The 18,676-nt window shown below is 33.8% G+C and overlaps 1 protein-coding gene across 2 annotated transcripts in view; it reads right to left on the minus strand.

Moving 5' to 3' along the window:
• Positions 1–18,622, minus strand: part of LOC128683075 (uncharacterized protein) — a 41,578-nt gene extending 22,956 nt beyond the window's left edge. Inside the window, exons 1-5 of one of the 2 annotated variants that reach the window (XM_053768295.2) lie at positions 18,541–18,622; positions 15,736–15,778; positions 12,884–12,919; positions 1,313–1,755; positions 28–147 (exon numbers count right to left, since the gene is read on the minus strand). In XM_053768295.2, the coding sequence (XP_053624270.1) occupies positions 28–147; positions 1,313–1,755; positions 12,884–12,919; positions 15,736–15,759 (623 nt within the window). In that variant the 5' untranslated portion in view covers positions 15,760–15,778; positions 18,541–18,622. The remainder of the gene's footprint in view (positions 1–27; positions 148–1,312; positions 1,756–12,883; positions 12,920–15,735; positions 15,779–18,540) is intronic. The other variant, XM_053768298.2, reaches the window with a different exon arrangement.
• Between the last annotated feature and the right edge of the window lie 54 nt (positions 18,623–18,676).

Genomic DNA, 18,676 nt, shown 5'->3' on the forward strand with positions numbered 1-18,676 from the left:
AAATTTCATGTACAATATGATAATTACCTTAAATCTGGCTCAGAAGATTGGATTTTTTGGGTGATCCCTTGAACCATTACATTGACATTTAGCAGCCAGGGGGTGTGTGAGATCCCACAAGTACATATCACGGACTCTTGTACACACCTGGTGGAGAACATTTCACTAAGTAGATATAGGTATGAATTTATTTATTTATTAAGAAAACCAACAGCGTTACAGTTATATAGGTACTTATGTTTACTAAAACTTATGTTATTTTTTGTATGTATGAAACTTATGTTTACAGTAGATGAACCAAGATCAACACATATACATTTCTAAACTTTCAACGAGATATAAAGAAACAAAGAAAAAAAAAAAATTATAGAAAAACAAGAGACAATGATTGCAATATGAATCGAAGTTTACCAATCCCTATGAACAATAACATAACAAAGACACAATAAAAATAAATTAATGAAAATAAAATGAATTGAAATGCCAACGTACACATCAAGAAGAAGCTGCACGCACAATGTTGAATCAAATAATTCAAAATGAAGTATAGACTCATTAATATTATATAATGAAACCTTTTGGAGCCCCGATTGATATATTATTAAACGATTAATTGATTTACATATTAAATCTATGATCATGTACTATTTTCTTAAACCAGTTTCTAGTAAGTACTGAATTCTTGAATTACCATAGTCTTAAATTACCTATTTTACCTGTTTGATCTCGAATCACTACAAATAAATAAATATACCTAATGAAATAAATATATTAGGATAAATCGCACAGATTAAGATAGTCCCAGAGTAAGTTCGAGACTTGTGTTATAGGATACTAACTCAACGATACTATATTTTATAACAAATACATGCGTAAATAAACATCCCGGGCCAATCAGAAAAAGATCATTTTCCATCATGATTCGACCGGGGATCGAAACCGGGACCTCTCGGTTCAGAGGCAAGCACTTTAACACTGCGCCACCGAGGTCGTCATATCTATTCCTAATTTTGCCAAAACCGTTTAACAGTGCAAGTGTGACAGATTTACGCATTTATAGAACGGATTTTAATAATAACATTAATGGAACCACTCGTGGTTTGTTACATTAATGATGTTACAAGTGGCTTTGTGTCTTTTCAGCTTCATCATCAAATCGTATTAGACTATAAATAAATATATATACAATTCACTAAATTTAACATTGGGACAAACAGAAATGTGGAGTAGAGAGGGAAAAATTAGAAGGAAGAAATGTAATAAAAACGCACAGCGGACACCCCCCGAATACAAAGTAAAACGAAATACATACGCTTGGCATCTGGTGTGACCACAAGAGCTGGTAACAGGCATCAACGGCAGCTTTCCGCAACTCAAGCAACTAATGGCCCTATCATCCATGCAGGGCGATTCTCGTGCATGGGAAATAAGGCGGCTAGCAATCATGGCGCTGTCACCGTTCTGCCAAGAAAGGTTTTTCTCGGGTTCGGGACTTGATGATTCCCGAAGTTCGATCTGGTAGTCTAATACGACTTTCCTGACTGGAGTACTAGGCCTGGATTGGCTGGTCGACGGTGATTGATCGGAGTCCTCATAAGTAAGAGTCCGAGCTACTGAACGTTCTTCCTCGACTTCATCGGCGCCGCGCTTTCTTCGCGCTAAACGCATTCTGGGTCGTAATTTACGTGCACGGTTACGCTCGTAATACAAGTCTGTAGGTGGTTTACAAGTGTAGCGAGAGTATGGTGTCGTACTCTGTAAACAAAAAAAGAAAAAAATATTTTTAGTAGGAACTTATATCATAATTTTTCAGTTATTTTGCAATAATAAACTACGTACAGAAAATATGACGTTGTTTTTATGTAATAATAATTACATAATGAATGTATATAGGACCATACAGGCACATGAACATATAGGACCATTCAATATTCTCTATTGGATGTCGTACAATGCGACTAAGGGACTTAGACACCTCACACCGAAGCAAAGGGTAGTCGTCAAATCACAGCCGAATATTTATTTTTTTAGCAAAATCAGGCCCCTGTCGTCTAGGCGTCATAGACAGGAATGCTTCCAGGAATACAGTGGCAAGCTGTGGTTTATTCAAACAATCATTCACATAATATTTTATTAGGATGATTTGTAGGATATATGTTATGAAATAAATAACAACCTATGAATACTGATATGATCACAGAGATGACTTCTGATTACATAACTGAGCATAAGAAATAAATTCCCTACATAAATACATAAAATAATCTGGCCACCATCATAAAAAAATATGAAAAATGACGCGTAAAGCGTAACGCGTCATGGTATATGTAATGGGATGGATTTTTACTATACATTTTAATATCTTATTTATTTATTCATTCATTCGTTCGTTCATTCATTCACTTTCATTTATTTATTGATTGATTTATTGATTTATCTATATATATCTCTGTCTCTCTCTCTCTTTATTAGTAGGAGTTATAGGTGAATAAATGCCAAAAACCATATCTATTATAAGGGCCACAATATTATAACGTATAAAAGAACTATTTTCTAAAGCTCGATATAACTTTTTAGACTGGACAAAACAATAAAAATCTAGTTTATTATACTGCTATCAGGTGAAAAAAATAAAAACACTATAAATAACTAAAGTACAATGCCAACGATATCTCCCAGAACAAACGTGACAATTAGTCGCAATCAAATTAATCACAGATCATTCTTATCTGTATTCATACATATCCATACAGACAGTTTCAGCTGTTACAAAATGACAAAGCTCTGGATAAGCGCGCTTGTGAAGCGACGACAAACATTCAGTAGAAAAGTAAGTCATTAAGAAAAGTAAATAACAATTTCGTAACCTTAAGGCGTAGTGTTCATCGCATGTCGTGTCGTGTCGCCCGTCATCTGGATCAACTGAATTCTTTTCTCAGATTTCATCTTTAATGAAGTTACCGGCTTCGGTTGTGTTTTGTAAAAAGCAATTTTTCAACAAATTCGAGTAAAATATTTTATTCACCATCACAAACGAGGTAACTAGGGCACATTATTAACAAAAAAAAAACAGTGTAACAAAAGAGTTATTTAAACAGTTATTTAAAGTGCTATCGAAATGTGGCCTCATACGAAATATATTATGTTGTCCCGTAAATCATTGTTATCTCTCTCAATATATAAAGTTGATATCTAATCCGAAACAAAAAAATAACAAAAATGTCTTGACATTAAGTAAATCTAAGAAAAGTGTTAATGATATCACGAACCTCAAAAAGAGAGTTGCAGCACTCAGGACTACAACAAGCAGGATCACATCACTTATTTTACAGAAATTTATTTTGAAATAATAGTGTTCTGGTTTAGAGGGTCGTATGGAAAAGAGCGCGCGCGAACGAATCGTGCGAAGAATCGGACAAAACGGTCAATGTGAACTTGGCCTAGTGAACAGCCGGGCCGCGTCGGAGCTCGGCAGCAACAGGCAACAGTCCCCTGTGACGGCGAACTCGCTTATGCAATCGAAGCAGCGCGCTCCTGCCCCCCGCCCGTTGCATGAAATGCATCCCACCGCACCGCCTACTACATCCTGAATTCAGGCGGCTAATTAAAAAAAAAAGCATTAGCAACTAATCCTTCTATTCTTTACGCGTCTGTGTTTTTTGGGTTCCGCGCCTCAAAGGAAAATACGGAACCCGTCGTTCGTTGTCTTTATAACTTATACACAATTTATATGGTCAAAAAGCTTGTCATATGAGGTTATAAGTTGATAGTAAAAATTTTAAAGGAAAATTTTATTATCTTCTTTATGGAGCATTTAAGTAAAAGCTTTTGAAAAGTATTTTTCTTTTAATATATTTTTAAATTTGTAGTTGTCGCTGGCTAGGTTTGTAAGTCTGTACATCTCACTAAACTCATCATTGTTGCAACGTCGTTTGCCGATTAATTTCGAAGATAAGCTCTTCTGTAAAATAATTCTTCTGTAAGGAGATATTCTAATAATTTTAGCATATTTACTTAACTACTTACTTATTTATTTAAAACCTAAAAGATTTTTAATATTGATATGATAATAACTTGCGTAATAATTTAAGGCAGAAGATTCCTTAAGTCGGGACTAAATAATGTAATGACTTGGGTTTTTTACAGCATGTTTTTGGTGGCATCTCATTTCTTTTTGTAGTCATAAGTAGAATTTGTATGGAAAATAGTTTGATTTTCATATTTCAACATATTTTGATATGGGAATGTTGTTCAATTTCATGGGCTGAACACACCTTTCCATTATACAGGTACAATGATTCATTAGCTGCAAATGTAAATTTGTAATTTTCTATATTTATATGGGATTGGGAAGTTATTAATGCAGTTGGTGTATCTAGAAAACTGGACCGAAATTACAAAATTTTTAGGTTTTCCCTTGGTTTAGACATGAAACACTAATTGTATTCTAAATTTGAAGCTTCTATGTCTGCTAGAAGACTTGATGATCGGTCAATGAGTGAGTGAGCGAGTGACAAAATCAAGAAACTTTAACAAGTTTCTTGAAAGTAGCAGTTTCAAAATCAAGAAACTTTAAAAATTCTTTTACTACTGGTTCAAATTGAATGAAATTTGAAATTTACAGTGTTTATACGATGCCTGAAAGTTTATATAATATATGAAAGTGCAGGCTTCCTGTTTTATCCACAAAGAAGTTATTGGGGTTCAAAATTGGCCTGAATTACTTCGAGAGAAAAGGATGCTACGATGAACGGCCGTGCCATTTTTTTTTGCTCGACTAGCCGTGCCCCCAGATGTATTGATATGCATTTTTACGATCCATCAATTAATACTATTATTTTAAAAAAACAGTAGAAAAAAAAACCTGCATGTACAATGAATATATTTACATAAAAACAAAATTTCGCGATGGAGTCAAGTAAGGGAAAGAATTTGAAAAAAAAAAAAACAAATAAGCTTGGGCAAAATATGGGTATAATGATTTTGAAAACTGGAACACCTGATGCAGACCCATGATTGTCCAGCAAAACTATAGGAAATATAGAAATGTCGCCTGAGCAAAAGTTGTTCAGCCTGATGAGCATTTCCTGTCGAAGTACAAAAATCGAAGATCTGAGGGTCTTACCATCATCTCTTAACGCGATCCACTTTACGACCTAAACTGAACTGCATCGCAAATTCGTACCATCGACTTAATTTTTAGTATGAATGCGATTCATTTTAGGTGCCTAAATTGAACTGAGTTTCATTGGAATCGTTCTGTATAAGTTATAGTATATATATATATTGACTAGCTGATGCCCGCGACCTTGTGCGCGTGACCGAACAATTTTTGTTATATATATATATTGACTAGCTGATGCCCGCGACTTTCAGGGCGTTACCGATTTTGGTAAGGAGTCGAATTATTAGAGAAATTTAACTCTACAGACGACTTTCATATAAAAGTTTAAATATATGTAACATTTATATGAAAGTTCCACACCGCCGAAGTTAGTGACTTGAAATTTTGAATATGGTTGTTTAGGTACAACAAATGTATGAATACGTATTTGGTAATAATAGGGGTTTGAAAGATTGTATGGAACTTTCTTAAAGAATCACAAAATAAGAGTCAATTTTACTTAAATAATGGTCTTCATGAATTTTTCTTAAAGAATGACCGGGATACTATGAAATTCACGCAAGCGAAGCCGCGGACAAAAGCTAGTAGAAGATAAGACTAAAACATACATATTCCTATAACTCGAAGACAGATGAATTAACCGTCTTTCATTTAATATAACTCTTGAAATAACTGTACAAAGATTCCCTAAGATAAACAGACGAAGTTTTATTTAACATTTTAGGAAACTTATGACAGGTCTAGTCTTGGTTTCGTAAAAACTCAAGCTCTGAGTAGAAATTTGTTCCAGTCAGTTCATAGAGAACACACGCTTTTTCCCGGGGCTTGACTGTGTGAATTTCGCTTCCGCATAAAATTATCATGTATTCTGCAGGTCGGGTAAAATGTATTTCATTTCATTTACGTATTGTCCGACTAGTTATATCTTCGTCACGTGTTTTACTAACCATAAATTTAAATCCATTTGATGTGACTTTATTAATTAAAAAAATGACGAATATAAAGCACAACCACTATTTCAAATGTGCATTTAAGATTAGACTACCTAATTTATTAATTTAAGTGCATGCGTTTTAGACCTATGTACATGTGAATTTGAAAACCTAGTAATTACTGTGCATGTAATTTTGACCATATGTTTAATTTAAATCTCACCAACCCAGGACTGGGTGAAAAAACTGGAAAAACGATAAAAAGATCGTATGCAAAAACATAGGTTTTTTACCATAAATCTTCTCCAATTCGTATGATATAAATAAAATGGAATGCCAAATTAGTGAAAGTACTTTATTATTAATCAGTCCAATTAAATTCTAGTTCGGCACTCGCTCGTTCGTGATCGCATGACTCGACTTGTGAATTTATTATGATTCCATTGAAAAAAGCTTAACAATTAATTTTGACCGGACACGCAACCAAAAAGCCTATGTCCGGCTACTTTATCCGGACTCCTGATAACTGTGTTCCATAGAACACTATACTACTTTGTGATCTAAGGTAGCATAATTAATAATAATGCAGTTGCATGTTTTTAATTTTTGCTAATAAATAAAAGAAACTGTAAAAAATGTGATGGTTAGAATAAAATGCCATTTACATAACCGGCTACCAAAAACGTATGTTTTAACATTAGTCCAATTACAAGAGGCGTGAGCAGCATAGTGAAACCAAAAATAAAATCGAAACAACCCTAATATAATAATCTGCCTGGAAATCTGTGAAAATACCACTGTTTTCGCAACAACCTGTAAACGAGTTTATATTGTTTCTATGCCAGGATTTTGTATGGACGTCTAGATGGACTAGAACAGGAGGGATTTTTGTTACCTTTCATACAAATAAATGTTTCTATTCAGATACAGATTGATATTTATATAGAAACAAAGGCTAGATTACGTCTTGAGTTCTTCCTTACATATTACAACATAAAGCCCTCTGTCAGGTTTGTCTGTCTATCTTTTAGCAATGAATTAAAAATATACTGGACGGGCAGTCGGGCCTGGTTCCTAGTCACTAATATTAATATCAATTCAAAGTTTATTATTGTTATACCAAAACTGTGAAAATTGAATTTCAGTTACCAAACAATATTTATATGAATAGTACTTGGCTAACTAGACACCGAGTGGATTTCAAAGAGGGGGAGGGGTGCAGAGCGCGACCCGAGGGGATAAATGTTTCAATATAAGTGCAAAGTATTATTGATGTTAGCATGAAGTGAACGTTGCATATCAAATACAAGAGTATGTAAACAAGCTTTGAGAGGATCAACTGAACGGAGAAGAAGCTCAAGCCATGAGTTTGTGTATCTTGTGCTAGTGTTGCTGCTCGTTTCAACTATCGTTAGCATTTCAATAGACTTTCGATAATTTGAGAAAAAGCAATAGTAGCGATAGTTTTGCTTACTATCAGTATTACTATCGATTGTGCAAAACTTGTAGTTTTGTCATTTTCATCTGTCCGTATGTCGCAGTCATTTTACTTTGAGACTATGCGTACTATAAAATTATACATGTAAGTGAGGGATGAAAAAATTTTTAGACAACATATGTAGCTTGGTGGGTTATTGGATAGACATTTAAAAATGATGGTTTTATTTTCAGAGATATAGATATATTAGTAATAGGTCATTTTAATCCATGCAGTGAAAAATTGCAAAAAAATTGGGTACTTAGTATATATATATATATATATATATATATTAGTACATGAGTATTAAGACTTATATCTAAAGTCTTATTGAACCTCACAACGAACCTGTACAATTTTTTTATGAAAATCAAATATCATTTCAACGTGGTATTTCGTGATTCCAAACGTTACTTCTGGTGTTCCTACAGCAATGAGAGAATAAGAAAAATCAAGTTAGTTTAGTTTACAAAAACAGGTCATGTGCGAGTTAAACTCGCGTGAAGAGACGTTCAATTCAAAGAATAGAGTATTTTTACTACAAGGAAAATAATATCGGACTAATGTTAGTTCATAAGAACCTATTTTTAAACCAATTGAGGTAAACCTTTACAAATGTTTGTGGTTTTTCAATTAAATCACAAATTAATCAAAAATTTAGGTTCAGTAGGTTTGGAAATCAAGGGGACGAGTATACACTCGCCTTCGCCGGCGAACTTACAGACCCATGCCTCCGACGCGAATGCGTGAACCTTGTTGTATGAAATCTTTTATTTTGCGCAATGAAAAACCAACAATCCACCAAAGTTTGGCAAACTGTAAAGCCACTAGCGCCATCTATGCAATTTGTCTCGCATCAATGAAGTATTAAATATTTTCTGTATACAAGCAGTCAACTTTCGTCTTTTTTCATGAATTATATGGGAACTGCTTATTTTACAACTAGCCGCCCGTCCCGACTACGCTCGAGTAATTCGGCATTTTCGAGCACCCATTTGAGAATCTTTAGTAGGCTATAAACACCTCAAAATATCGACCTTGTGGGTCAAATATTTTCAAAGTTATGTGAAAGCAAAGTTCCACGATTTCGACACTGATTCACTGACTCACTCACTGATCGTCAAAATATTATAGAAGTAGTATTTTCTATATACCTAGAGCGCTGAAATTTGGTGTAGAGATAGAGTTCCACATAAAAGGCAAACTATTATGACAAAAGCAAACTCAATTAATAGAGAGCCCGCAGAATCCTTACCGCGTTTTCTCAATTAATAGAGTTGCTTAGACTTGGCTGAGCGTTACTGACTAGAGATTTGATTATTTTTTGTAGAGAAATAAAGAGAATAACATATTTTTGGTGGGATTATTTTTTCATAGAGTATATTGTGTATAAGTGTACAGCGACGCCAGTCGCAATATGGAAATTTCGCCATTCAACAAAATATATCATTAAAAATATACGATAGTTGTTGTTTTCCAGTTAGTTATTTCATTAGTGTCAGTTTTACGTCGCCTATTATTCTAATTGTTTCAGTGAGTTTGACTGGATGGACTGTAGTTGTTGCGTATCGTATTCACTTAAATGGTTAAAGTTCTTTATTTTCAATATGGGATTAAATACAGAAAACTTACCTACTACTTGGGCAGTAGACTTGAACTATAAGTTACGTATAGTTCAAGTCTACTGCCCCGACTAACAAAGCGAATGTGAAGAAATAGCACAACAAACTATTACTCCGAAGTACTCCTTAAATACGTGTTCTTTAAATACGATTATTTATAAAAATTTCCGTGTCCGGAAGGTGAAAGTCTTAAAGTTACTTTTTGGTTTCAGTGGGTGTGTGGGTTAGCGTTTCACTTCTCACAATCGGATAGATTCGAAATGAGACACAGCGAACCAATCACATTGCGCCATTGTGACGCAACGACATCCACACTGCAATGTCATTGGTGCGGTGTGTCCCACTTCGAATCGATTCGATGGTGAGAAGTGAAATGCTAACCCGCACTAACCCCTCAGGTAGCAATGAGTGGCAAAGCAAATGTTATGTTTACATTCCTACATTTAAGCATCTATATAGTAGATTATTGACGTTATTGTTCAAACGGGTGCTGCCAGAGGGAACCGGTCATCTCGTTTCTCATAATTTTTTGTGAAAGTTAATTGTGTTTCACATCGATATATATACGTATATATAATTATAATATATTAAATATTTTAATCAGCTCTCGGATCACAATCACCTGTATTGATACATTATGTACTTATATATTATTAGAAAAAAAAAATAATGGTAGGCCTTCTGGAATGATAGGGACCAACACTGTTAAAGTGAGTTTCTTTCTGTATTTCTTCTCTGCAGTGGTCGTTTCGAAATGACAGTAGTTTGTAGCTTGTAAGAAATAACTATTTAATATTAAAATTGACGTGAAAATGTGCCTGTGAAGGTCTAATTTCTGAATAAATGATTTGAATTTGAATTCAAGAAAGATTTTTTGATTTAATTTGTTTACTTGGTAACGATATGTGCCTTGCTATTGGACATCGGCGGATATACTCTACACCCGTATTCTAAAATCTCTACTCGACTTGAATTTGACATAACCTCACTCATTGGGCAGTTGGTGTTGATTGGTCGGTCTAATGCGTTGATTTGGATTTTGATGTTGGACACCCTCGTCGCGCCGCGCTACGCCCCGTGAATCTTCCTCATATTGGAGGCCCTTGAGGGAACCTATTCCATCAAACATTATTCTGGACTGAAGAAAGCTAACTTTTATTTAAAAATAATTCAAATTAATGGTTTGGCATATTGAACTCAACAAGGATAATATATACTGAAATCAAAATATTCCGTTCCCAGAGTATAATCTGAGCAAACTAACGTCAGTGTCATTTGACAGAAACGCCGATATAGGACGACCGATAGTAACCTAATTTTATAGCCGCAAGTTAAACCCACTTATGACAATCATTTTTTAAATAATTATTAATTTATAAAAAGTACATTTTCATTTGCTAGGAATATAAACACATTGAGAAGCAACTTGACCTAGCGGCGACAAAATATTTTTGAAAAGTCATTTTAAATTACCATTTTTATTCAACAGCGGCGACGATGGACACAGGGACACCTAAGTTTGTTGTGTAAACTTCAAAACTGCTTAATTCCTGAATCCGAATATCTGCAGATGCCATTTCTATATATTTTTTTTAGATCCATGTGAACTGAAGGAAGCAAACTTATCCGGCCGGTGAAGGTGTTGCTGGTGTTGAATAAATTTGAAATCTTCAAAATGACTTCAGAAAGTTTCTATTTTTGGTCGTCAAATCAAATATCTTTGTTATTCCCTGAGCTGACAGTTCGGTATTCTACCTCAAATGGGCGTGGGTAGCAAATTTAGTTGTTAGATTGACTGAGAATACGGCTGTGGTAAGACTCTACGTTTTACTTTGTTTTGAACTATTTTAATACAAACAAATAATTAGCAACACCAGTTATTTATAGAGATGGGGCGGATATTAAGTAGATAAGCAGTTAAGAAAACCGAATTGTAAAAAAACTGTTATTTTTTTTAAGCCGTTTAGCCAATCTTTAGTTATTTACTTAACATCTATTACAAGCATATCTTCGATTTTGTTTGATATTTGTATTTGTATGATAGCAAAATTATGAAAAAGGATCTCGAAAGATAACAAAATTAAAGATAACAAAATGTGTAACCGAACTGCAATTTTGAAAGCAGAGATTGTATGCAGCTATGATTGGTTTCACTAACACCTCGAGTGACAGTTCGCGACGTGCCACACATGTCTGTATGTTATGTTTGTGCAATAACCGCTGTTAAATCTATATAAATAAAAGCGTAAAACACTCACTCACTCACGTATCACGAAATCTTGAAACTACTGAGCTCATGAAGATGAAATTTGGCAGGAAGGTAGATTGTGACTAGGACATCCGCTAAGAAAGGATATTTCGAAATTTCATCTCTAAGGGGGTGAAATAGGGGTTGCAAGTTTGTATGAAATTTCGTCATTTCTGAAGTGATACACATGAAATTTTTAATTGATATTTGTAGTTAATAATCTATACATAGTTATTAAAATATAATAATGCAATTACTAGATTTTGAAAATGCCTTTCTAGGGAAATTATGAGGGGGTGAAAATGTATGCCAAACTTTATTATTTTTGAAGAGAGGTTCATGAAATGTTCGGCACCTATTATGGGAAACAGGAGTGGACACGAAGCGGGAAACGACAAGGGACAATTTGCAGGAAACGGAATTTGCAAGTTTCGGAATGAGACACGTAGCGGGATACAGGGAATTGAACTAAATATGACAAAAAATACAAATTTCAATCATATATTAATAAATAAATTTTACCAGTCTTAGAATACGCGATAAAAAAATAACTGAAATTTTACTTCGATTTCTTTTAAGAACTGAAATTAACGGGCAAAACTAGTTTATTATAATTGTACTTTACAGGTAGGTATACGTTTTTGTTAGATCTTAATACGATATATGTTCGCTAATCGCTTGCTAGAATTATTTAATAATGACGTAATAAAATATTTAACAATATCCATGATTGATGAACAATTTCATGATTATAGTCATTTGACTATAATCATGAAATTGTTGACAGTCATATTTATGACTATTACACCAGTAAGAACAAACTCGTAATCAAGCTTCACGGTTATTTAGACTGTGTATAACAGATATATTTGACGACCTCTGTGGCCATCATGCCAAACTACTGGAGGTTCCGGATTCGACCCCGGTCAGGCCAAGATGAGAAATTATTTTTTCAGATTGACCTGGGTCTTACATGTTTATCAACATCAGGTTATAGATAAAATTGGAGAGAACACAATTTTAATAGACTTCCAAAACGGAGGGGGTTCTAATATTCGAGTAAAAAATATCCCACCAAAAAAATTTTCATGTAAAAATGTGGCCAAGTTGAATCTAGTTTGCTTCACAAACTACACTTTAGTCAAAATTTATTAAAAAGTGGTCAGATCTCATGTAGAGCCAAGATTCTTGATATATGAGCTCTAACTTTACCAGACCTAACTTTACATAATCAACATTCTAGTTAAAACGTAGGTTGGCCGTTTCGTTACTCTAGAAATGCGATAACGCATTCGTTATCTTATTTGTAGAAATCTACGTGACGGTAGCAAAACGAATATAGATCTTGTTCATCTATATTCGTTTTGGTCCATAACATACCATTATACTAATGTAATGAATTATGTATGTATCCTTTAGTAATATAAATTTTGACTTAAAAAGTACTTAAAAAAATATAAAGTAATAATTATTACTTACGAGGCAAGAAGTATCGGCCGAAACATCGGATTCCACCTGTAGAACGAAACAATCAAACGATAATGTTTGTATCGCGATACTTTTCACTAGATTAATCCTATCTAACAGGGTATCTAGGTAGGATCGAGTCAAACCTAATAGGCTAACCAAGGCCAGACATTTAGGTTAAAAGGCCAAACACCCTACATTATTGAGAAATTAGTCTAAATACTTTATTATAGAACATTAAAATTATAACATCGGTCAAAATTTAATTAGGTCAGCCCTCGGCCCTCCTTTCCTGTTCGGAAGACTCGACTTGTTATTATGTTTGAAAGAAATGTCTTCTCGTCTTCTCTCTCTCTCAGCTCTCTCTCGAGCTCTAAAAGCTCAGATGAAAATCTGAGCTTTTTCTCACAGATATTTATCGGCCCAGTAGTTTTTGAGTTTATTCATTACAAACAAAAAATCTACTAATGAAGCAAGTGGTGGTCGTAAAAATACAATACATGAGTAAAATTGGTATACAAACTCATGCAATACGATTCGAACCTGGGACCTTTTGGTTCATAGGCTTAATTATTACACCACCAACGCTCTGTATACACACTGACAGAGTCATATATTTATGACTCGATATATGACTATGACAAATCTGGTACTTTAGCGCGAACGACTCTTGCGCGAATTTCTTTGCGCGCAAGTGTCCTTCCGCGCAATGACATTTGCGCGTCCGCGAAAGGCAAAAAAGTGGTTAAGGGATGACTTTCTAAAAAATGTTCCATACAAACGTTGCTTCCCCTGGACGTATCTATCCACTGAGGTAATAAAAAGGGGTTTATTATGGCCAGATGTATAAGCCCCCCCTTTTATTATCTACGTTATACCTCCGTTTATACCGCAATAAGAGAAGCAACGTTTGTATGGGACACTAGCAGCCCGTCCCGGCTTCTCTCGAGTAAAACCACGGGTAAAACCATAATCAATCTTGATTGATAACAGATTGAATTCAAAATAATTGAAGTTCACGATTCGAACCATAAACAGCAACAACGTGAATTCAATGCTGTCTACCGCTGAGCTGTCTACTCATATATTTAGTTGACGAAATTTTGAATGGGACTATTCGTTATTTCTTTTCACCCTCATTTAACTACCCTAAAGATCAAATTTAAACACGGGTTTCATTATGTTTGTTGCATAGCATTTATTTTCAAGTAAGTAGATCAGTAAAGATTTTCGTTATTTTTCATACAAACTTTACCCCCAATTTTTACCCCTTTGGGGATCGAATTTTGAAAATTCCTTTCTTATCTGATCACTACGTAATAACCTAAAGCTACTGCCGAAATTTGGAATGTATAGTTTCTATGGTTTAGGCTTGGCGTTTATAATAATTTTAAATCTACTGATCCTATACTACACTATTGATCCTTACAACAATACGAAATTGAAATTAGAATACAATATCAACTATTCACAGATTATATTCATATTCTCTCTATGAAGATTAAAACAAAATGTATGGGAGAAATACCGCCAACCATGGACGTATAAAAAAGACGGACGGCGTTTTACAAGGCAGCGCTAGGAAGAAACCCCTAGTGTGTCGGACTCCTGTACAGACAGTACGGCACGCACACACTCTCACCCATCTCTCACCTTAGTGTATCGAACGGCCACCATTACGCAGCGAGCTACCATCTAGAAAACCGCGTTTCGAACTTTCGATATCACAAAAAAAAATAAAATGCCGTATTGCGTCGTTAAATGCTGCCGCAACACAGTGGTTTTCTTAATAAGTCAGAGAGTAACATTTCACAGATAAGTCGGGTTTCATATTACCTATGTTTTTATGGCATAATTATTACGCCGAAATTAATTGAAAAATAATAAATGTCAATGACATATGGACCGGTGTTGCGATTATTAGAAATTTAAAATCTCCCAAATGTAGGCGAATTGGTTTGACGTTGCGTTAGTCCATTTTAAAACTTGAAACTGAAAAAAAAACATACCTAGTAGTCAAAAAGTAGACTACAAAACAAATTCTAAAAATGTTTAGCTTCATTTGAATCCGATATGACTATTAAATAAAATTTTAAAATTATTTACGAGTTAATGGCTTGTCTTAGAATGATGCAGAAACAAATGACAAGTAAAGAGTTAACAAATAAAATGGAAAGATTTTCGCCATCATTTTTTGTATTTATTAAGTCAACTATATTATAACAGTAATATCTTTCGTTTTGATTTTATGAATTGCCTAAAAATGTGCCATATTAGTCCTATATTTATTTGATTTCGAGAGAACTGTGTTGTTTTTTTTTATTCAATCCCCATACACTTTATATATATCACGGACGTAGCCAGGACGATGGTAAAACAAAAATGAATAATTTTAAAAATTTTGTTTGTGAAAGAAAATTTCGTTCTGCTATGAGCTAATATCAACAAAGTTGCGAGTACAGCTAGTATTTAGTATATCTATTCATAGCTTAGCACAACAATTAAATACATAGATGAAATGAATAAATATAAAAAGCTACCATGGGGGAAAAATCTGCATTATGGCAACATTTCTGGCACACAAAGAAGGTCAGTTGTTAAGCTTCCCCGTTTGTTTAGGTACTTCGTACTCCGTCCGTCTTTTTTTATACGTCCATGCTGCCAACATAATGCTTCCAACGAGAATGCACTGCCATAATAGACATAAATCATCATATGTACTATCGATCTAACTGGAAGTATTATATAATCTGTGCTGTATCTTTGCACAACGTAGTAGGTATGTCCTTGACACAACTATTAGCTTATGGCATAATTAATAGTTAAAAGAAAAGACCTACTACTGTGTGAAAATATGTACTTACTTGATCATCGTTGCCATGCTCCATGCTTAAGACGTAGAATTATCTGCAACAAATATCGTCATATGTACTATTCAAACTTCCAATTATTAAAAAAAACCTTACATACTTCTCGAAGATTTTCTTTGCATCTCATAGAGGCTTACACGAAGTCACATAAATGCACAGTATTGTACATAAATGTATGTACTTTGTAATAATCAATGCTACGTACCTATAATAGGTAGAAAGGCTTTCTCATGAGTTTTTTTACTCGTTCACCAAGCGCGAGTTAAAAGAGGATCTGTTTTAATTGATTTATCCTCTTTTGGAATAGGCACTGTACTTTTTACCGCTCGATCGCCTTGTACACAATTTCCGGGATTATATGGAGTGGCCCCAATCTAGAGCGAACTACCCAAAAAATGTAGGTATCACTGCCTAATTTTCCACGAGAACAGTATTTTTTCCCCGTATTGAATGGACGTATCGGTTGAAGCCTAACTCCATCTCCACACATCGAACTACATGTATTCAAAATTTCAAGAAGATGGTCGTGTAGATAGACCGTGAAAACAAAAAAACTTACATTTGCAATAATAATATCAAGTTGATAAACAATCCATTTTCTTAGATCAACAATCCATATTCAAGGATTATATCAGTTATATAACACATAGAAATCAGTGTTGTAATAACCTAATTATAACTGCGTATTTTGAAACCATAAAAATTTTCAATGGCAAAATTACGGTATAGTGTAGGACGAAGAAATCAACTAGTTACCGTGGTGTTGCTTGCAGTTACGCAAACCCGAGTAAGCGGTGCGGTTACTGACATTATGCAACACGACCCAGTGGCACACTGACTCTGCAGCCTACAACAGTTAGCGCGTAGGGTTACCGATGCCAGATCTATTAAATATTACTCTACTATTTATTTTAATTTGGGAAAACTTTATTTGATTTACATCAGCATTCCGGGAACCATGTTCTTCCTCCCATCAATATTAAGTACTTGTTTATACGTTATGCGGGAGACAGGAACAATAAAAACTTACATAAAATGGTTTATTAGTTGCGCATAAAATCAAACGGCTGATATTTTTAAAATACCATGTTCTCTAACTGAAATTCGGTGTGTATATGAAATGAGGAGCGCCAAAGCACACATCGTCAAAGGACTGATCCTATAATACGCGAGGAATATCGTGGACGTAAAAAAGAGAGTATCTTTTTTATGTCCATGTTTGTAGTTCATCAGTTTCTTTGGTTGCTTTAAAATCCATTCTAGTTTCAAAATCATATTAACTTTTGGCATCCAAATTTATAATATATTTTTAATAATAATAGTAGTTTCTTTTATTTATTATTAAACTTTTATTTTTTTTCTTTTATTTACTCTGAATTTTCAGAACAAACATTATTTAGAAAACAATTCCAATTGAAGAAAGTCTTATAATGACATTGAAGCACAGAAGGAACAAGGTAAAAAATACGCTATAAAAATAGCATAAAATATTGAGGTGAAATATAGCAGATTGTATGAGAGTCAAGCAGACTAGTTCCTCTTGGCATTAGAATCAATTCTACTCAGGTTCATAGGTACTCATTCAAAACAATACCCTGGGAGATTTAAGTGAACTTCATTGACAAGAAAATATGTGCAGACTTTGTTACCATTTTGAATCAATAATAACAATGAAAAAATACACATTGATCAAGCTTCCGATAAAAAAAAAAAACAAAGTAATTTTATATTATCTGAACCTTGAATAATGTGACTACTTTGTATTGCAATAACTCTATCTAATAAAAAATAATTATTGCATAGTATTGTATAAAATGAACGATAGAACAATAAGTATTTTAAATTTCTCTAATTAATACATAATGAATTGTTATGTTAATTAGTGGACACAGAACAGCCATTAATTTTATTTAGTCCGCTTAAAAAAACAAAACCTAGCCCATTTTTGATGAAAATAAGGGAGATTGTTCAATAGTATAAAAAATAGTGCAAATGGAAAAAATATATGTCACAATTTTTAAATTTATTGTTATTATTTTATATTTGTATATAATTATTCAGAATTTCAAAGGTTAGGTGTGTGAATGAACTGTTTTTTTTTTGATCTGAATTTTTCTATGGAATTACACTCCTTACAAAACAAAAATCTCTACGACTAAGGCAAACCTTGGTGACAGACTGATGGACAATGGAGTATTATTTTAGTGATACTTATACAGACCTTTATAGTAAAACCGTTAGTCACTTTCGTATAATCGAGGGTACATACAAAAATTTCTAAAGCCATCTTGAGTGCAGGGTTTGCTAGATTTATACTTCCATAATTCTTGCATTATTCTTACACAATTTTTTGCACAAATTTTTAAACTTCGTAGCACAATAAGCCGATTATTACTTATTACACATTTAGACTTGGACCAGTACATTATCTGATTATCGTAAAATGTGGGTAGGTAGGTACATAGAAATTCGAGCGCAGGGTTCGCCGGATTTATTCATCCCTATTCTTATACTATGAATTTTCTTACGTAATAAGTAAGTAGAATGAAGACCAACCAAAAAGGTAAATATATTAAAGCTCATTATTTCATCCTTTGAAAAAGAAAAAACTTTTCTTATTATCCTTCAAGTAGGTACCCTCATTTTCCTACATTAAAGTACCATCACATTTACGAAAAGTACTAATGCACTAATGTAAAATAATTACTTATCTATATTAGGACTTACTTGATTTATATATTATATAATACATATACATACTATAAAACAACCGAAATAATAATAAACAACAAATCTTACATGATTGGCACCAACTATAACCACACTGAGCGGACGAATAGTCTTGGAAGGAATAGAATGACTGAAATAGTTTTTACCTGACTTGTCATAGTGACTGTATATGTCACCGTGACGTGGTACTTTTTTTGTTTGAGGC

This window comes from Plodia interpunctella, chromosome Z (genome assembly GCF_027563975.2).
Source record: "Plodia interpunctella isolate USDA-ARS_2022_Savannah chromosome Z, ilPloInte3.2, whole genome shotgun sequence".
In the NCBI taxonomy this organism is placed as follows: Eukaryota; Metazoa; Arthropoda; class Insecta; order Lepidoptera; family Pyralidae; genus Plodia; species Plodia interpunctella.